This window comes from Pleurodeles waltl, chromosome 7 (assembly GCF_031143425.1).
Source record: "Pleurodeles waltl isolate 20211129_DDA chromosome 7, aPleWal1.hap1.20221129, whole genome shotgun sequence".
NCBI classification, from domain to species: domain Eukaryota; kingdom Metazoa; phylum Chordata; class Amphibia; order Caudata; family Salamandridae; genus Pleurodeles; species Pleurodeles waltl.
This window is the reverse complement of record NC_090446.1, coordinates 1506129087-1506149174: the sequence shown is the minus strand read 5'-3', so window position 1 is coordinate 1506149174 and position 20088 is coordinate 1506129087. Positions and strand designations below refer to the sequence as shown.

Sequence of the window (20088 nt, the reverse complement as noted above, 5' to 3'; positions counted from 1 at the left end):
AGAAAAAAAAGCTCGACCCGATCAAACAAGACTCGCCAATGCGAGTGGCCCAGTGGACCCCTCGAGCCCCAACATCTACTGGGAGACGTGGGAAAACACAGAGTAGGGAAACACAGACACTCTCATGGAGGTATTTTACAAAATGAAAAAAAAAATCCAAAAAAGCAGATACTTGAGGAAGGATAAAAGGAACCAATAAAAGATCTTAAATAGCTGTGCTCCACAGGAAAGACAAAGACTCGATGGACTGGCTGAAACAAGTAAAACCTTAAAATAGAAAGCAAACAAATAGAGTAGCTAAAGAAAAAAAGAAACAGCATTGGGTGGAGTTGCTGACAACTGTCCTCACAGCAAATCAGTAATTATTTTGGTAGGCACAGGAAGTGTGGGGGGGAGGGTGACATCTGTCTCTGCTTCTAGGAGCTACAAAGCACTGTTACTAGATACAAGAGCCATATCATCTGGCTGCTTGTGTTGGTGAGTCAGCACTGGAATACCTTGGGCAGAAGCTCATTCATGTGTAATGGAAAAAGTGAGAGAACAACGTAAAGACATTATCAAATTTTTATGTCTAAAGATTACGGATCAAGGTACAAAAGGATACCAGAGTGCTCTTCCACATAAAAGGACTAGTCGACTAGTACATACCTGAAGATAGTCTGTGTTAAAGGCGGGAGACAGTACAAGTCAAGTAACAACCTGTTTACCTGACCTGTTCAAAGGTCACCAGTATCTGCTCTCCAATCACTCAGTTCATATATCAGTCTATGTTGCAATGTGAACTATCTATAATTTCGAAATGATACTCAACAACTCTGTTAAAATATGGTAGAAGATGAAAATATTTTCGATGGTTACAACAGAAAACCAGAAACCAGATAGTTTTCCATGCAAAACACATAAGGCCCTCCTAATATAGTCACAATATCTTCACCTATTACTTAACTCTTACAGTCAAATATCCCTTAAATCCATCTTTTACCCATCCACATCTTTCTATTGTCTCCCAGCCTCTTTGACCACCTACCCTCATCATCAGTCCCCTGCCCACTGCTAAAATTCATGATGCCCAGGTCACATCACTGTATCTCTGCCCTTCTCCTCACTGTTCCTTAATCTTTCCCCCTCTTTTTATGGTACCAGGCTCCCAGACACTAAAAAATAGCTGCTCTTCAGTCAGTCATCCTTGCCTCTTCCCGTGAGCAATGCCCTCATAGTGTCAACTGTGGTCCACCCCCTGTGCCTGTCCAACGCAAAACTGCCCTGCAGCTCTGCACAAGGACTTAGAAAAGGTATAATCTTTGGCGGGATAAACCTGGTCACTGTATCCAGCCTGCACTCAATCACAATTAACCAGAACTAGTGACTTTAACCTGGTACTGAGCGACCAGAGTACCCAAATTGGTGCTGTGTGTTTTTTAGCATAAGTTCATCAGAAACTTTAAACATTTGTAACCGTGGTTCTACTGATTGGACTTTTGTCATTTGGTGCCATTTTATTTATCACAATGTAATCTTTTTTTTTCTAGATTGGTATGAGATTTCTACTGAGTTTTGTTTTCACTTTATTACTGTTTGAGTGCTGCATAAATACTTTATACTTTGCCTCCAAGTTATGCCTGACTGCTTTGTGCCAAGCTACCAGAGGGTTAAGCACAGGTTTATTTTGTGACTTTTGTGGTTCGCCCTGACAAGGATAACTTTTATTTCTTGAGTAGGGCCCTCAACTAGTAATCCAGTACAACAATCAACATTTTTGAAGGGTGCTTCTCTGTTGTTGTTTTAAGCCCTTTTTATAGATGATTCTCTTGAGCTATTTCCTTTCCATCTGTTAGTCTGACAATATTTATATCAAGTTATCAAAGTCTTCTATTTCAGTGCAATTATGATACCATCGGAGGAACTGGCTGAATGGTAGATTCTAACAAAGTAATCTCGGGTGAAAGCTATTGAATGCCAGTAGGTTGTTACACTCTGTATGTTTCCTGTATATATCACTTAGGTCACAAGACACTTGGGCGATTCCACTGTCATGGCATTAACATTCCAAAATAATTTCCCAAAAAATATAGAAATTTAGCAAGTAAGAAGCTGTTTAACACCATAGGCCAAAGTAAGCCTAGGTTTTTACCTTCATAACAAGCCATGACAAACCAAATGGGTCTGGGCCCCAATTTATAAAAATTTGCCACAGCTGCTGCTCTGTCAAATTGAGAGGGCAGGAATGCATCATATATATCTCTCTTTGCGCTGGTGCACTTGTGGTTGCCTAGCCCCAACTCAGACACCCATGCTCCATGGTGCAAGGGTGCCCGAATGGCTGGCAAGATTATTTTTTGCACAGGAAGGGACACCCTACTGCACAAAACCAGTCCCTAGAGTAATTTTCCTCTTTCTAAGTGTGCAGCAGAATGCTCCAACCAAGTAAGTGCCTTCCCGGCATGGAGTAACGCAAGATAGCAAATGATTCCATCTCGCGTTACTCCCGATTTACCAAACCACACAATGCTACTGGAGGTAAATCTGAGTTTTGTGTTACCCTTGCGTCATCTTGCATGACAACGCAGTCCTATGATAAATCTTGTTCTTGGTTATTACTGAAACAGCTTGGACTCTCCCATTCTTGCAGTCACTCATGCACCTGCCAGTGCACTCAATCACTCATCATCATGAACTCAGTGATTCATTATTGCACTTGCGCCTCCTTTCATTCACTAGCTAACTTATTCTTGCATTCACTCAGCAGCCCTTCCAAAACACCACACACAAAAACGTGCCTTTTTATTAGAAGACATGTTCTGTGCTAGAGTTACTGCTTTTGAAAACGCCTGTTTCAAGGCATTGTGGTACCTGTTTTTTGTGTTTTGAATGAATAGTTCAGCGCTGCTGTTGTCACAATCCATAGGTCAAAACATGACTGCAAAACATAACTTGACGTAGGGCAACTTGAGAGCTCAATATTTCACTCTCTATTGAAACAACCAGAATGAATTTGTAGCACTCACTGTTTAGCTTACACTACTGATACATATGCTGGATGTCTACTGTGAACGGTACAGCAAGATATATAGGCCCTCAATACGACTTTGGTGGTCTTTTACACAGACTGACTGAAGCTGCGGGCACCAGACGACCGCCAGTGCTGGCGGTCTTCCGACTGCCATATTACGAGTACTGACGGATTTCTGCCACAATTTGAGTGGAATTCCTTCAACAGTCGTGCTGGCGGCGCAGAGGCGGTTCCACATGTGTCACTGCTACACCAAAAGGACTCCCCCCATCATATTACAAGCAGTAATATGGCATGGAGATGTCCTGATGTCGGGGCGCTGCCGGCAGTGAAAGCACTGGGTTCCGTCCCCTGATGGACGACCTCCTCACCAGACAAGGTAAGTCGATCGTCCGACAGGGAAGGGGGTGGTGTGAGTGAGTACCTGTATGTCTGCGTGTGTGTATGCATGTGTGAATGTAAGTGTGAATGCGTGTGTGATTGCCGAGGTGAGTGCGTGTTAGAAAGTTTGTGTGAATGCATGCCTGTTGATGCGAGTGGATGAGTGTAGGTATGCATGTTGGTGAATGAGTGTATGCATGTGTTTTGGTGAATGTGTGTGCGTAAGTGTTGGTGAATGCGTGCACGCAGGATGCGTGTGTGTGGGTGAACGTGTATGCAGAGGGTTGGGGTGGGGAGGAGGTGCTGTCACAGAAGGGGGGTGCTGTCAGGGAAGGAGGGCCGGGGTACTGTTACAGAAAGGGGGTGGGATGGGGGTATTGTATGTGCAGGGGGGTGTTGGGGGAGTTGTCTGCAGATGACAGGAAAGGAATTTCCTGCTGCCAGCAGCCTTTCCGCCAGGGTTTTCGTGGAGGTGCTAATGCCATGGAAACCCTGGCGGAAAGCTGACTCATTACATCGCTATTGGTCTGCAGAGGACAGCCAGCCCGGAGGTGCTGTCCTTCAGCTCGGCTGTCCTATCGCCCTGGTGGTACCTGCGGAGATGTGGCAGTTTGGCAGAGGCCAAACAGCCACACTTGTAATGTGGCGGTCTTCACCGTCAGTGGTGAGACCAACACCGCAAGACCGCCAGGGTCGTAATGAGGCCTCAGTGGCATAATGACAGAGAAAGTGATCTGACTCCTATATCTGCTTATATGAGGTCATCAAAGGCATCTGATGACACCTACTCCTCCTTTTCTCACATTAGGTCAATCTCTGAATTAATGGTGATGACTCTAGTCATAATGGTGTTAACACTTAGGGGATCATTCAAATATTGGCGGGCGGCGGGCGCCGCCCGCCAAGCGGAAACCGCCAATTGGCCGCTCCGCGGTCAAAAGACCGCGGAGGCCATTCAGACTTTCCCGCTGGGCCGTCGGCCACCCGCCAAGGGAGCGCCCGCCGGCCCAGCGGGAAAGGCCCTGCAACACAGAAGCCGTCTCCGAATGGAGCCCGGCAGTGTTGCAGGGGTGCGACGGGTGCAGTTGCACCCGTCGCGATTTTCACTGTCTGCTATGCAGACAGTGAAAATCATGCTGGGGCCCTGTTAGGGGGCCCCTGCCCCACGACACCCGTTCCCGCCATCCTGTTCCTGGCGGTAAAAACCGCCAGGAACAGGCTGGCGGGAAGGGGGTCGGAATCTGCGCCGCCATGGAGATTCAGCCCAGCCAGGGGAAATCCGGCGGGAAACCGCCGGATCCCCTTTTCTGACCGCGGCTTTACCGCCGCGGTCAGAATGGGCAATGAAGCACCGCCAGCCTGTTGGCGGTGCTTCCATTGCCCCTGGCCCTGGCGGTCTAGGACCGCCAGGGTCGGAATGAGGGCCTTAGTACAATGTGGACATATGGGACATAGTAGTGCTGCTGAGCATTGCTGGCTCTGTCATAAAAGCGAATGTTCTCAGCATACTGGGGAAATCCATAGCAGGATAAATGGACATATGGCATAATGCTGAGACTGTAATAATAGTGGCTTCATGGTACCCACTTCTGGCTAAGGGTGGCACCGGAGAGAAGGATGGCAATTCTGGACATTAGGTAGGTATTCTTAGCATGAAGGTGCTCAACCATTGCATACTGTTGGCCATGGCATTCATGGAATGTAGGTGCCATCCTGACAAAACACTGGGTGTGCCGTCATGGTGTGCGCTCTCGCCATATCATTCATTTGCATGCACAAAGAGTTACATGGAAGTAAAGCTGTAAATGGTGGGTGAAAACAATATTTGACAGGTTGAGGAATAAATATTCTTTGCAAACTATAAACCCAGGCCAGCTCGCCAGAAGAGACGAGCAAGCACAAAAAATAGTTTGACTCAATCAAACAAGACTCGCCAATGCGAGTGACCGAGTGGACCCTTTGAGCCCCAAAATGTACTAGGAGAAGTGGGAAAACACAGTGTAGGGAAACACAGACACTCTCGTGGAGGTCTTTTATAAACAGAAAAAAAAATCCAAGGAAAGGAGATACTTGAGATAAGTATTTCCAAGAAGTTCCATTCATCCATCAGTTTGGGCATTCAGACTTCTACTTACCCATTTATCACATACATGCACCCTTTTATCACCTGCAACAATCTATCCATGCACTAAATGGCCCCTCCATCTATCTGTCCACACATGTATTCACAGACTTATGCTTCCTTGCAATCCTTCCACTCTTCTTCACATTGTCTCATTCTACATATTCCCTCTCTCTCTCTCTTCTTCCTCTCTCTCAGGCACCCCATTGAAGTGCTTGACTCGCTCAGGGTAGTGAAGCAGAGCAGTCCAAGGCCTACTCAGGCGAAGTCATGTGGGCCAGTAATCATCATTCGCTTTGCACACAATAATGATTGCCCAGCCAGTGCTTTTTCTTTACAAAAAGCAAAAGTACATTTATTACACTGATGCACTACTAAGTACTTCACCTTAATTTATATACATAAAGCAGATTAAAAATTTCCTAGATTACATTATGAAATCACATTTTACCCCTAAAGGGTCATGATCCCCAAATTCGTGGTACTCCCCATCATCTATGCATGAATGATAGGAAACCACAATATAGGGGAATATCACTTTACATATAACAGGCGTATTGGCTTTATTAAGGATCATTACAGCACATAAGATAAGCCTATCGGCTTCATCACAGTTGCACCACTTTAAAAGGTAAACAAACCACATGTGAAACATCATCAACCTTGCACTATAGTCATTAATCATGTGTAAATGCATTTCTTAGGGTCAATAAAACATTACACATCTCTCAACAGTCACTGTCAACATAAATGGTTAATAGAGAATTAGAATACACCTAATGTACCTGTGTCTTTCACTAACCACCTTCAGGCTACTGCGCTCCAGCAGCCTCACACACTTTCCTAATGTCATCGCTGGTGCTCTTGCCCAGCTGGGGCCACCACAAGAACATTATGTAATAGAGACCCACAGAATATTATGGGGCACTCCCTTGTGGAGAGAGCAGTGAATATTTGATGAAAGGCTCTCCTACTGATCTGGGGAGAGCCACTTTTCACATGAAACTGCATGTCTCCTTTTAATTTTTTTGTTTTATTGGGGATGCCCAGTCCAACCCAGGCACATGGCATCCTTTGTTGGTGGCAGCTCGGGGAGCCCACCTCCAGATGTCCTGGCCAGCTCCCTGCTTGGCCAGCAGACTCCTGTGTTGCCACTGGAGCTGGTAGCTTGCAGTTTTCCTTTTTGGTGGTTAGCCTGCTCCCTCCCAGACATGGTTACAGGAAGCTGGGGTTGGGCGAACCACAGCTGGGGGAGTACGGTGGCACTCCCCTGGCAGCCTGGAATGCCAGGAGCCTGGAGCTGGCACCTGGGCCCTTCTCCTCTTCTCAGGGGATTGTGATGGTTCTCTGCCACTGCTGGGTGCATCGGAGGCCCAGAGTTGGGTTCCAGGGCCCCTTTATTCTGTGTTGAGGCTCGTGAGGGTGCTCCCCTTTCCTCTTTGCAAGGGGGCCACAGGAAAGAATGAACCAGGAAAGGGGGCCTCATGCACACAATACTTCAAAAGTCCAAAACTCAGGTCACATTAAATTATACTATGCTCATTTTACTCCTGGTGGCAAGCCCCCGCAACCAGCAGCAGTTTTGCCAGACATCCAAGGTGGTGTACTCTGCAGGGAGCTGGTTCCACTGGCTTCCTTTGCAAGCCTTCCTTCTGCTGTTTGTTCCTGGGCACAGAAATCCAGAGCTTTTCCCCAACTGGTCCTAAAGGGGCCAGGTTCACTGGCCCTTGGAGAGACCCAGTGGCCCTTGGGTCAACTGCAAAAGCGCTCTTGGTCCCTTTCAGCATCAGGGGGATTATCCTTCCAGTTGTCAATGGCAGCTGCAGTTCCAGGATCAAGCAGCAAAAAGCACAAACAGCCCTCTCTCCCTTGTACAAACATTTCTAAAAGGGGGTGGAAGATCATAAAAGCTAGGCACACCTGGCTAATCCTAGGGTGCCACATCACCTCTCAACCCCTGCCCCAATCGTCCTGCACAGCATAATGGGACAGTTCAAGAAGGCGTCATCTAGGTGTCTCCTGGTCACATCTGCATTGCAGGCCTCAGCTTTGCTCCTTGCTGACATCACTGCCTGGGCCTTTCCCACCAAAACTTCTGTGCTGGCTCCAGTTGCCTGAGCTTCCTCCTTTGTTCAGTGGGCATGGGCTTTCCCTCATTCCTGGTAGAGTCTGGCAGGTAATAAACAGGTAATAAACAGATTATCTTCTTTCCTTTCCTTCTCAGGAGCTTCTTGAAGCACTGCGTAGGGCAGTTTTTATCACTTTACTGTGGAGAATTGTGATTAACTTGCCTCGGCAGGGAGACCAAAGCCTGGGGCTATGAGCTTGAGCTGAGCCATAGAAATATCACAACTCTTGGTGACCCATAAAGTGTATATGTATGGTCTTTGTACATGTGAATATAACCTGGGCACACACTTCCCACTCTAGTTTCCGCTCCAATGGTCACTCCCTTCTTGCCCAGGATGATGAATGCATCACTTGAGGCAGCTACAGTGCCTCAGAGTCTGAAGCTGGCTATGCTGCTTCCATTACTGAAGAAACCCAACACAGACTCTAACGTTCTCAGTAACCTACCACCCCATTCCCCTGCTCCCAGCCAGCAATACAATTTTGGAGAAATGGGTGAACCTCCAAATTTCTGGTTTCTTGGAAGTCAACAACCTTCTCCATGAAACCCAGTTGGTTTTTTGCATGGGCTACAGCACTACAACTAATCTTCTTGAGGTTGCTCACATTATAAAAGATAATCTGGATCAGGGCTCGGTAGCCATGGTGGTCCTGCTTGATTTGTCAATGCATTTGACACAGTTTCCCACTCCATTCTTTTAGACAGATTATGGGAAGTGGGCATTCAGGATCTGGCATGGGCTTGATTGAAATCATATTTGGAGGGCAGGACTCAAAGGTTTTTTCTTCTACCCTTCACTTCTTCAGCCTAACCATTGGAGTGTGGGGCTCCTCAGGGCTCTGCTTTGAGCCCAAAACTCTTTAATAGTTATCAAGCCCCTCTGGTAAAACTGGTTGAAGCTAGAGGTATTAGAATCATTTCTTATGCAGATGACACACAGCTGATGCTCTCTTTTCAGGATAAGGAGTTTGGGGCACTGTCTGCGTTTATGGATTGTTTGAGAGAGGTTGGGGCTTGGATGAATGCAAACTGCCTCAAATTAAACTCCGATAAAACTGACATTGTTTTCTTTGGCACAAACTCTCACCTGGATGCTTCCAAGTGGTGGCCTCCCATGTTAGGAGTGCCTTCCTCTCCGGCCTTAGTGGTACATCACTTGGGGGTAAAACTGGATGTGAATCTTTCTGTTGAACCACAAGTTAGAGCTGTCTCAGCCAGCTGTTTTCTGGTGCTGAAATGGATCAGAATAATGATTCATCTGATCCCTGAGGATTGTCGTCAATCTTACTGCAAAGACAGGGACCTCCTGCTACTATAGCGAGTTCCAACCCAGGGAAACAATAAATTGTACCAAACAGTGGACACTCTACATGATATCTCAAGATTAATAATATGATACAATTTACAAAAAAGAGCAAAAACAAGTGTGTGACAACATCCTATTTATTCAACAATACAATTTAATATTCTATTGCAAATATATATTATACAATTGTATAAAACTAGTTCAATTAAAACCAGAACTACTTATACTCCATATTTATATTACATTCATACACCTTTCGCTTCCACAGTCACACATCTCACAACAAATGAACGGACTCAAATTTAGACAAAAATTGCAGGAACATAAATATCCAGAGCAGATAGTCTAGGCATCTCAAATAATCTAGGCATCGCCAATATTATATAAAGTGTTTACTTCAAATTAGCACAAATACTTGTTACTAATTTATATTTTCATATAAATCAATAATCACTAATAACATACATGTATAGAACCGCAACAAATAAATCAACACATGTTTCGGTGCAAAAGAGACTACTTCAGGACATCCACCAATAAGTCTTTCATGTAGACAAATGTTACAATTCGCAATTGTTATTACTCAGACTTTGAAACAACAATGCACAGTACATTAAAATGGTTGTAGCCACAGAACACCCATCCTGCACCATAAGACGACTACTGAGAAAAATAATAGGATAGCCCAAATGTGCCCATAAATACCATGCAACCAAATTTGTGAACAAAAAACATACATTGTGCAAAAAGCAGGAAAAAATAAATCAAATAATCTCCAATAAGCCAGAATACCTATAGACCTCTAACCACACCTGTGTGGAGACCCCCCAAAAATATAATGGCCCTATTATGCCATAAATTTGTCATTAATGCCCTGATGACTTCGAAATTGGACTATGCTAATAGTCTATATCTGCATCTTCCAGCCTATTTGTTTCATAGGCTACAGATTATCCAGAATGAGCTTTCAGCTCCAGTTGTAGTGAATCCTAGTTTGTTTTAATGGGATACAGGAGTTAGCTTAGCCTTTGGCTTGCAGACTCGTGCCCCTGTCCCCTAGTGACGCTTACCCTACTTAGATTGCTCTGTTTTAGCGCATTTATTCAATTATATCTTTTAAAGATGGCTGCCTTGTTTTAGTTAAGGACTATGTTTTAGCTTCCTGTTATCAGTACCACCGTGCTAAGGCGTCAATATCAAGCGACAAAGATAAGCAAACTGTAGGGGTTCACATTAGGTACTTTTCCTCTCCACATTTTCAAGGGAATTGTTTACATAAATTACCGTCCCAGGCACGTCTTGTTATCTATTGTTTGGGAACAGACCTACGTCAGGGGTCCAGGCAGATCTGTATAAATGCACCTCATTTCAGACAGATAGTCAGAGGGATTCCGACTAGCTGCCATCGCTGCGATCAATGCTGCACGTCGCCTTGACGCTGACCCAGTCTTCGTGTCCCTAAGGGAGTCTAAGCTAGAGACCTCAGTCCAAGGTAACAAGGGTTGGGGGCTCTTCTCATGGACATGGCATTGGCAGATTAGGTTTAACACACCTAGCTCTCTTTTAGGTTAGAGGTTAGGCACATTATGCTGGGGTATTACAAGATATTTTACATCTCATGTCATTACATGTTAGTGCAAGATGGTGGGGGTCTTTGTAATAATGACTCTTGTCTTTACCATTCTGTTTCTTGAATTATTCATTATCCTAATCATTGCAGCCCATGCAACTTATCGCAGATTGCAGTTTTGTGAAATAAAACCTATTGAAACTTCACTGCATCTTCTTCATTGCCTGTGTTTGAATGAGACAAGCTGTTCATGTGAGAAAGGGGTAATCTCCGTTTAACCATGACACTCCCCGAGATGTCACACTTGAGTCCATGGGTAAAGGCTGCCACAGATCCCCTTTTTCTGTTTTGGGTGAGGTGGTGCTTGTGAGCCGGGAGGGTTGGGACGACAATTGCGACTTGTTTTAGGATTAGCATAGTCGCCTACAAACATAAGTACTGTCATCCTTAAACCAGCAGTCTCGCCTAGAGCAAGAGTCAAACTACGACACCATGTTGGCCATGTCCTCTTTGCACAGGCTGCATTGGCTGCCCATCAATAGCCGCATTAAGGCCCATATTTATACTTTTTTACTGATGCATTTGTGTCATTTTTTCTTATGCTAAAGCGGCGCAAACTTACAAAATACAATTGTATTTTCTAAGTTTGCACTTTTTAGCGTCAATAAATGATGCAAATGTGATACTAAAAAAGTATAATTATGGGCCTAAATTTAAAGCCCTTACCTTTATACACAAAGCGTGTGCCCTGAAAGGTCCTGGTTATTTGAGGTAAAGACTATTGCCCTATCGGCAGGAGAGAACGCTTAAATCCAGTGGGAAAAACTTGTTTTTGGTGCCTAGGATCAATAGGGCAAAAGAAGACGGTCAATCCTTTAATTTCACAGCAAACTTTGGAATGCCCTGCCTGCCTACCTCCGTTTGGCTCCCTCTGAATTTGTTATCTGTTTTTCAGAAACTATTGAAGACACATTTGTTTGATCGTGCCTGTTAGTTGATGTCCTGCAGTCCTTGCATCCTGGGGCCACTAGTGGTGGGACACCTTTCTGAGGTAGCCGCCTGTTTTAGAAACGCTTTGTGTTGTATATTGTAGTTTCATACCTTCCAGGATTTTCAAGGACTAAGGTAATGAAACTGCACTGTAAGGCAGATTCTCCCTGATGTGTATAATAAAGTATCACTACAGACAAAACTGTAAATCATTCTGACTTTCCATAGGAGTGGCCACTAATATTATAAGGCCTACCCAAGGTCAATATATAACCCTGTGAAGTCCCCTCTGCAACAGGCTGCGCACAACAGTAGTCTCATGCAGCCTGCGCATGTGTGCACAAGTTTTCATGTGTAACCAGCCAAGCAAGTGCCCCTTTCCCTTGCTGCGTCGCAGCTGCCTTATCTTAAAAGGCGGACCCTGGTGATTAACACATACAATCCAATTGCCATGTGACTACAGTGGGTAAGACACTTGTAGTGAGATTCACCCACAATAAAAATTACAAATATTGTCATCCAAAAAGGGAAAAATCTGGGTGTACTAAATGGACAGAACCCATTTTGCAACAAACTGCTTTTTATTTTCCTCCGAGGGAAGTTGGCTTCTACTATTGTTGTGAACCAACTTTGATGGAATTCTGCTGCCACCTAAGCACACTGTTTTTCCAGTGGCTTGGTCAATTGGCGGCCTTAAACTGAGGGCTTCTCAGTTTGATAAATGTACTGTTTAATGGAGCTACTCTCAGATATTTCTTAGGTTGTGAGACAGCACTGTTGATCCGTTAAGCAAACTAGAACATTATCAGCAAACATTAATACTTTGACATTGTGCCTTGCAGTTTTCACCCACTTCCATGCATGATCATTTGGGATCAAAGGGGGTTCCATAGTAAGGAAACAAAGAAGTGGGGACAAGGGTTTTCTATGTTGTGTGCCTGGTAATCTGACAACTTGAGACTGTAATTAATTCACCCATACCCTACTACAAAAGAAATTGAGCTGACCGTGCCTGTAGATAGCCATATGACTTTTTATGCATAAATGTACATTTTCAGAAGAGGTTTGTACTACTTGTTAAAGGTGCTCAAGTATGCTATCCATGGATGAAACCAATCAGCATTATGGGACGCAGAAGGTGTTTTTCAATAGGAATGAACAAAAGAAGCACTAGCTGAACAAATAAAGTTAACTCAGTGCTGTGCATGAAGGATAAAGCCCTAATGCAGAATATGCGGTTTCATGGTACTGTATGCCATTCAAACTGCATTCAACTGGAGTTGCAGGTAGTCACTTGAAATCCTGCTGGAGCAGCTTTGGAAAACTTTCACCGTTGCACATATCCATTCAGCAGACAGCATCAAATGCAAGGGTTTTTCAAAAGGGATGTGAGATCTTTAAAAGCGGTAAATGGCGGGGACATCCCTAGGACACTGATAGACTTGTCAGCCTTAAGGTGGTCTTCTCCAAAATGTTTTGCCTTTACCCTTCTATTTTGTTTAGTTTGTTTTCGCTGGTTTTAGGACTCCGTGCACTTTACCACTGCTAACCAGCACTAAATTGCTTTTGCTCACTCCTGTAAACATTGGAAAATTGGTTTACACTTGATTGGTATATTAAATTTGCTCATAAGTCCCTAATAAAGTGGTATCCCATATAACCAGGGTGGGTAAATTAAATTCTACTTGTGGGCCTGCCGTACTTAGTATGCCACCCACATAAATAGCCCCTTAAAACATGTTCCGGGATTGGTACTGCAGCCTAAATGCAATTTTAAACCACCGTTTCATCTAGGTAAACTAACCCCCTTGCCAACCTTGCAGTTTTAACCTGCAGTTCGACTTGGCAAAATAACCTCCTATCATGCCTTTGCAGCCTGAATGCTGTTTTGATTAGCCATTTAGACTTGGCAAACTAAACCCCTTGCCAAACCGGAAACTCCACTTTTATTACATATAGTTTTTTCCTAAGGTAAGCCCTGGGCGTCCCGTAGGGCAGGGGGCACTGTAACTAAAAGGTTGGACATGTACTCTTAAGTTTTACATGTCCTGGCAGTGAAAGAATTCTCAAATTTGTACCTCTCCCATAGGCTAAGGTTGGGTTGCCTTATTGCATTTAATAAGTGCTAATTTTTTATTTGATTAGCAGCAGGTAAAACTTTCATGTTTGGTGTCTGAGAAACTTAAATTTACAATCCTCTCTAATAGTAAAGTCAGATTTTAAGTTACAATTTTGAAAGTGCCATTTTGCTTGCAGCCTGTTCCTGGGTCATATGACTGGGTGTATTTGGAAGTTGGACTTTGTTTATTCCTCCCAGAAAACCACACAATAGAGGGATTAGGTGTGCCCGGATGAGCCATCACTGGCAGGATGGAGGGGTGAAGCTGGGCACTTGTAAATCAATTGGCTGTGCTCTGCCTTCACACAAAGGACTTTACACCACTTGCAGTTTTCAGGCAGCAAGGCTGGAGCCAGGGCAGGTGAGGCGGAAAATTCAGGAAGATCTCTTGACACTTCCTCTATATCCAATAAGGCACTGGGTATAAAAATAGGGCACTCAGACCCACTCTTCTGTTTACATTCTGGCCAAGAGGTAGGGGTCTCAGAGGACTGCCTGCTGCTGTGGCCTGCTGTATACTTCAGAGGACTGCTTTGCTGCACATGGAAGAACTGCTCTGCCAGCTGAAACATGCCTTGAACCCTTAGAGGCCTGCCCTTCTCTTTGAGCCCTGTTCCACTTCTTGAACTAAGGACAACCAAAGTGAGTACAAGGGCTAGTTGGCTGGCTTCCTTTTCAGAACCTCAGGGACAGAAGAGGCTCCAACCACCTTGAACATTCACCTGGTCCCAGCCTGAGTGACTTCTAACTCCCCAAGTTGTGCCCCTTCCGTCCTGGGTACTTGACGGCGTTGTTATAAATACCATAATTAGGACTTTGAAAATATTTGGCTGAAAATTGCTCTGAGAATCAAGAAGAGGCCAGAACGAACTTGATTGTCTATCTGCCCAAGGTGCATCACCAGTCAGCCTGACAGTTCTTGCTATGTCCTTGTCCACAGCAGCAAATCCGTTCAGCTGTCCTTTTCAGATGCAATATCTTACCTTGCGCAGCCCTTGTTGGCTACAGACTCTACCCTCCCCTCGCAGGAGGTTCTCAACTGCCAAAAAAGAGACTAAGGCCGTCATTACAACATTGGCGGTAAATCCGGCTTACCGCCGTGCAGAAGACCGTGCAGAAGACCGTCTGCTACAGCTATTACGACCCACAGCCCGGAATCCACCAAAATCCAGACACCGACACAAGTCCGCCACACCAAAGGTCAGGGATAAACCTGCAATAACAAAACCTCCACCGTCACACCAACAGGAATACGCCCACACTATCACGACCCACGAATCCACGTGGCGGTCTTTCAACCACGGTAAACCACTGGCGGTACACACCGCCGCGCTCAAAATACACACACATTTACAAAACACAACCACACTGGACAAATCGAAATACACACACTTGATACACATACACACACCACTCCCACACACCCAATCCAATATAAAACACACACCCACATCACCCACAAACCCTTATGACCAAAATTGAGAAAGAATCCCAGAGAGAGACACCATCAGAAACAACACTAGCATCCACAGGCACACAACACCATCACTCACACAACATCCACGCACCTCAGACAACACACACAAACACATCCCCTCACACATCACAACTGATACCACCTCACACATCACCCACACTACATCATGGCACCTCAAAGACACCCCAGATTCTCTGAGGAGGAGCTCAGGGTCATGGTGGAGAAAATCGTCCGGGTAGAGCCACAGCTATTCGGATCACAGGTGCAGCACACCTCCATTGCTAGGAAGATGAAGTTATGGCGCAGAATCGTCGACAGGGTCAACGCAGTGGGAGAGCATCCAAGAACACAGGATGACATCAGAAAGAGGTGGAACGACCTAGGGGGGAAGGAGCGTTCCGTGGTCTCACGACACCAGATTGCACCTCCTCCCCCACAACTAACAACATGGGAGGAGCAAGACGTGGCTATACTGCATCCTGAGGGCCTCGCAGGAGTAGCAGGAGGAATGGACTCTGGTAAATCAATTCTTAACTATTACATCCCCCACCCTACCTGCATGCTATCACATGCCCCGCCCTCACCCTAACCCCCATCACTCCAACACCTCACAAATGTCCCACTATCACAACCCACCCATCCCAACACCAAGGCCTGCATGCAACACCAAAGCATGGACACCCATCACCAAAGCATGTCCACTACAGATACCCACACAGACCCCAAACAAATTATCACACAAGGTCCTAGACAAGAATGCAAGCACTGGAGTACAGGGTCACCCACCCATTGCACACCATAGCACACACAGATGCAATAATCATGCCTTTACACCCCTGCAGGACCCCTACCCAATGTCACCGGACAGGAGGTTCCAGACATGTCCACTCCCCCCACAGAAGAGGCCCACAGTGATGACAGCAGCTCTGTCCAACTGGATCAAAATGACCAGCACAGCCCATCTGGGACCTCGGGACAGTCGGTTCTCCTGACACTGGCATATGCCACCACAGAGCCTCCCCCTCTGGAAACACCAGCACAGCACCCACCCAGTGGGCCCATCCCTCTGTCCCCACGTCAAGCAGCAGTGTGTCCACCACTACAGGGAATCCAGGCAAACCCACCACCCCAAGAAAATCAGGGACCTGGGGGCAGTGGCAGTGGGCACACGGTTCAGGGGACAGAGTCACAGGAAAACAGGTGAACTGGGAGGACTGCTGTGCGACAGGGGGAGGACAGGCCCAGGGAACCCACTCTCCACGAGGTCCTCTCCAACATCATGGGAGCGTACCATCATTCCCAGGAGACGATGGCAACGGTACTGTCCAAGTTTCAGGAGACTCAGTGGCTGCAGGAGGAACAGTATCTGGGGATCAGGGAGGAACTCAAGTCCATCAACACCACCCTGGTCACCATTGTAGGGGTGCTGCATAACCTTGTCAACACCAGGAGGGACACTGTGGCACAACAAGGGGCCCCTGACACTAGCCTGGATGATGAACAGCCCAACACCTCCGCCGGCGCTAGTGGACAGGAGGCACTGCCACAGTACCACGGCACCAGCACCCCACCCTTGCAGATGGAGAACCACCCTGCAAACGGTCCCTGAGATCCAGGAACAAGACAGAGAACAATGCCAAGACCCCCGCCAGGAAATGATACCCCCCTGAATGTCATCCTTCTGTCCCACTTTGTCACCCTGTCCATCCATCTACTGCCCTAGCTCCACTTCCTATGCCCCTTTGGACAATGCACCTCTGAAACAAATAGACTGGACTCTGCCATGGACATTCCTCCCATTTTACAACCCCCTCCGCTAATTTGCACTGAAATAAACACCCTTGAATCACAAAACAATCTGGAGTCACTCTGTGCTTTCACAAATGTGTATTTGCAATAACTATGGAATACAGCAATGTCAATTGGATTGTCAACATACTGATGTAACACAGCTCTAGTCCATGAGTAATATAGCAGAGGTCACACAGTGGGACCCACATCTGTGAAATGGAAAGGCAAAGTGACATGTCAGGGTCCATACACGAGGTGGAAGTCACAGACTTATGATAGGTCTAACAATTGTATGAGATGTGTGAGGCAGTGACATCTTCTTACCTGTATCTCACTGGAAGTATTGCTGGATAACGTTGTTTCTGTTGTCAATATCCTCTTCTTCTGCCTCCTCTTCTTCACTGTCCACAGGCACCACAGCAGCCACAAGACCTCCTTCTGGACCATCCTCATGCAGAAAAGGCACCTGTCGTCGCAAAGCCAGGTTGTGCAGCATACAGCAGGCCACGATGATCTGGCACACCTTCTTTGGTGAGTAGTAGAGAGAACCACCTGTCATATGGAGGCACCGGAACCTGCCTTCAGGAGGCCGAAGGTCCGTTCGATCACCCTCCTAGTTCGCCCATGTGCCTCAATGTAGCGTTCCTCTGCCCTTGTTCTGGGATTTCTCACTGGGGTCAGTAGCCATGACAGGTTGGGGTACCCAGATTCACCTGCAAATGTCGAGGGACAACTGTTAGACACACACTAACCCTTAGGGACAACCCCAGACAACTATTCACAGGGTATAGAGTCCTTGTCCTCACCTATTAGCCACACATGGTGCCTCTGGAGTTGCCCCATCACATAAGGGATGCTGCTATTCCTCAGAATGTAAGCGTCATGCACTGATCCAGGAAACTTGGCAGTCACATGGGAGATGTACTGGTCTGCCAAACACAACATCTGCACATTCATAGAATGGTAGTTCTTCTGGTTTCTGTACACCTGTTCACTCCTGCGGGGGGGACCAAGGCCACATGTGCCCCATCAATGGCACCTATGATGTTGGGGATATGTCCCAGGGCATAGAAGTCACCTTTCACTGTAGGCAAATCCTCCACCTGAGGGAACACGATGTAGCTGCGCATGTGTTTCAGCAGGGCAGACAACACTCTGGACAGCGTGTTAGAGAACATTGGCTGGGACATCCCTGATGCAATGGCCACTGTAGTTTGAAAAGACCCACTTGCCAGGAAATGGAGTACTGACAGGACCTGCACTAGGCGGGGGATCCCTGTGGGATGGCGGATTGCTAACATCAGGTCTGTCTCCAACTGGGCACACAGTTCAGGGATTGTTGCATGATCAAGTCTGTAGGTGACTATTACGTGTCTATCTTCCACTGTCGACAGGTCCACCAGTGGTCTGTACACCGGAGGATGCCGCCATCTCATCACCTGCCCCAGTGGACGTGCCCTATGGACGAGAACAGCGAGCCTGTGCCTGTTACTATATGTATGCAAGGCCTAGATAGTTGTGACACAGTTATTATTAATGCCATGTGGCCCCCTGAAATGGCGGCTGCCTGACCTGTAAGGTGGGACAAGGGGATATGAGGTAACTGCACTGGTGTTCTACACCGTCGCGGTAGTCGGTCGAAGACCGCAGCACAATCCTGCATTGGTTAACATTGGACCCTATGGGTCCCAGGAGCCAATGACGATGTACGCCGGCGGTGACGGTACGCACCGCCACGGACGTGACCTCTATTTTCTGTCTGTTCACTCACTTGATACCTGACCTTCAACAGGAAAGGACCTACATTGCAAGTGCTGCTGTGACCTCAGTCTGGAAGCGACGATGGCTCATGTGTCTGGGGAAAGGGCTCCTGCCTTCACTTCGGAGGAGTTGGAGAAGATAGTGGATGGGGTAAACCCCCAGTACATGCTACTCTACAGTCCTCCAGACAAACAGGTGAGTACACTGTGAGCAAGCTGCATGGCCAATGCCTGTTTGGAGTGGTGTGGATGGAAGATACATGGGGGGGGGGGGACTGAGCCCTGCATGAGTGGACGGTGAGTGTATGTGCGTCAGGGCAAGGGTGGGAACGTGGGCCAATGACTGTGACGGTCCGGACGGTTAAAGTTTTTCCTTTTCCCCTGTACTATTCCTCTAGGTCAGCCCCCACCAGAAGAAGGATATTTGGCTTGCCATTGCCAAGGACGTCCGGACCCTTGGGGTCCACCACAGATGGGGCACTCACTGCCGGAAAAGATGGGAGGACATTCGCCGCTGGAGCACAAAGACGGCGGAGGCCCAGCTGGGGATGGCCTGCCAACGTGGGAGGGGTGCCCGTCGCACCATGACCCCCCTGATGTTCCGGATCTTGGCAGTGGCGTATCTGGAGTTGGATGGGCACTTGAGTGCATCACAGCCGCCACAAGGGGGTGAGTACACTCTCATTCACCTGACTGCACGCATTACGAGGTGTCTGGGTGGGGGAGGTGGACAGTGGGTTACCCTAGGCCAGGGCGAGCTTTGTAGGCAAGGACCCTTTGTGAGGCAGGCTATGTGGCACCCCAACCCCACCAGTGGTAAGAGCCATCTACACCTAGTCAGGCTCCTGTGACTTCCATGTGTGCAGCAATCAGACATAGGCCTTGTACCCCATGGGCATGTGATTAATCTAGGAACTATAAGTGCATGGTGTAGTGCAGAGGGCTGCTGTGTCTGTAGTGTCCACCAACAATAGTGGTTTTGCATGCACTGAACATGTCTTTCTTCTGTCTCCCCACACCCCCTTTTTGTGGTCTCCCTGTTCTTGTGTGCAATAGCATCATCAGGCGGAGGAGCAGGGGCACCGGAGCAGGAGGGCGCTGCATCCCACTTGGCCATGGAGGGCGAGACAACGGAGTCTGAAGCCACCAGTGGGACGGAGGGCGAGGGGAGCTCCACGGCGGGGACAGGAGGTGACAGCAGCGACAGCGACTCCTCCTCTGATGGGAGCTCCCTTGTGGTGGTGGGCCCCTCTGTGCCCCTGCATCAACAGGTACAGCTGCCACCCCCCCACCAGCACTGCCCTCCCAGCAGCCCCTCAGCGTGTGTCCCGTGGCCGCTCACCCAGGAGAGTGGGCATCCCCTTCGTCCTGGGCACCTCAGGCCCTGCCCCAGTCAGCCCTGCTGCCCTCAGTGAGGAGGATATTGACCTC

The 20088-nt window shown here is 47.2% G+C and overlaps 1 protein-coding gene across 1 annotated transcript in view; it reads right to left on the bottom strand.

Annotated features, from left to right (window-relative positions):
- Positions 1–205: 205 nt before the first annotated feature.
- LOC138247097 (uncharacterized) overlaps positions 206–20088 on the bottom strand; it is a 272302-nt gene continuing 252419 nt past the window's right edge. Inside the window, exon 7 of the mRNA XM_069201840.1 lies at positions 206–267. Coding sequence (XP_069057941.1) covers positions 206–267 — 62 coding nt within the window. The remainder of the gene's footprint in view (positions 268–20088) is intronic.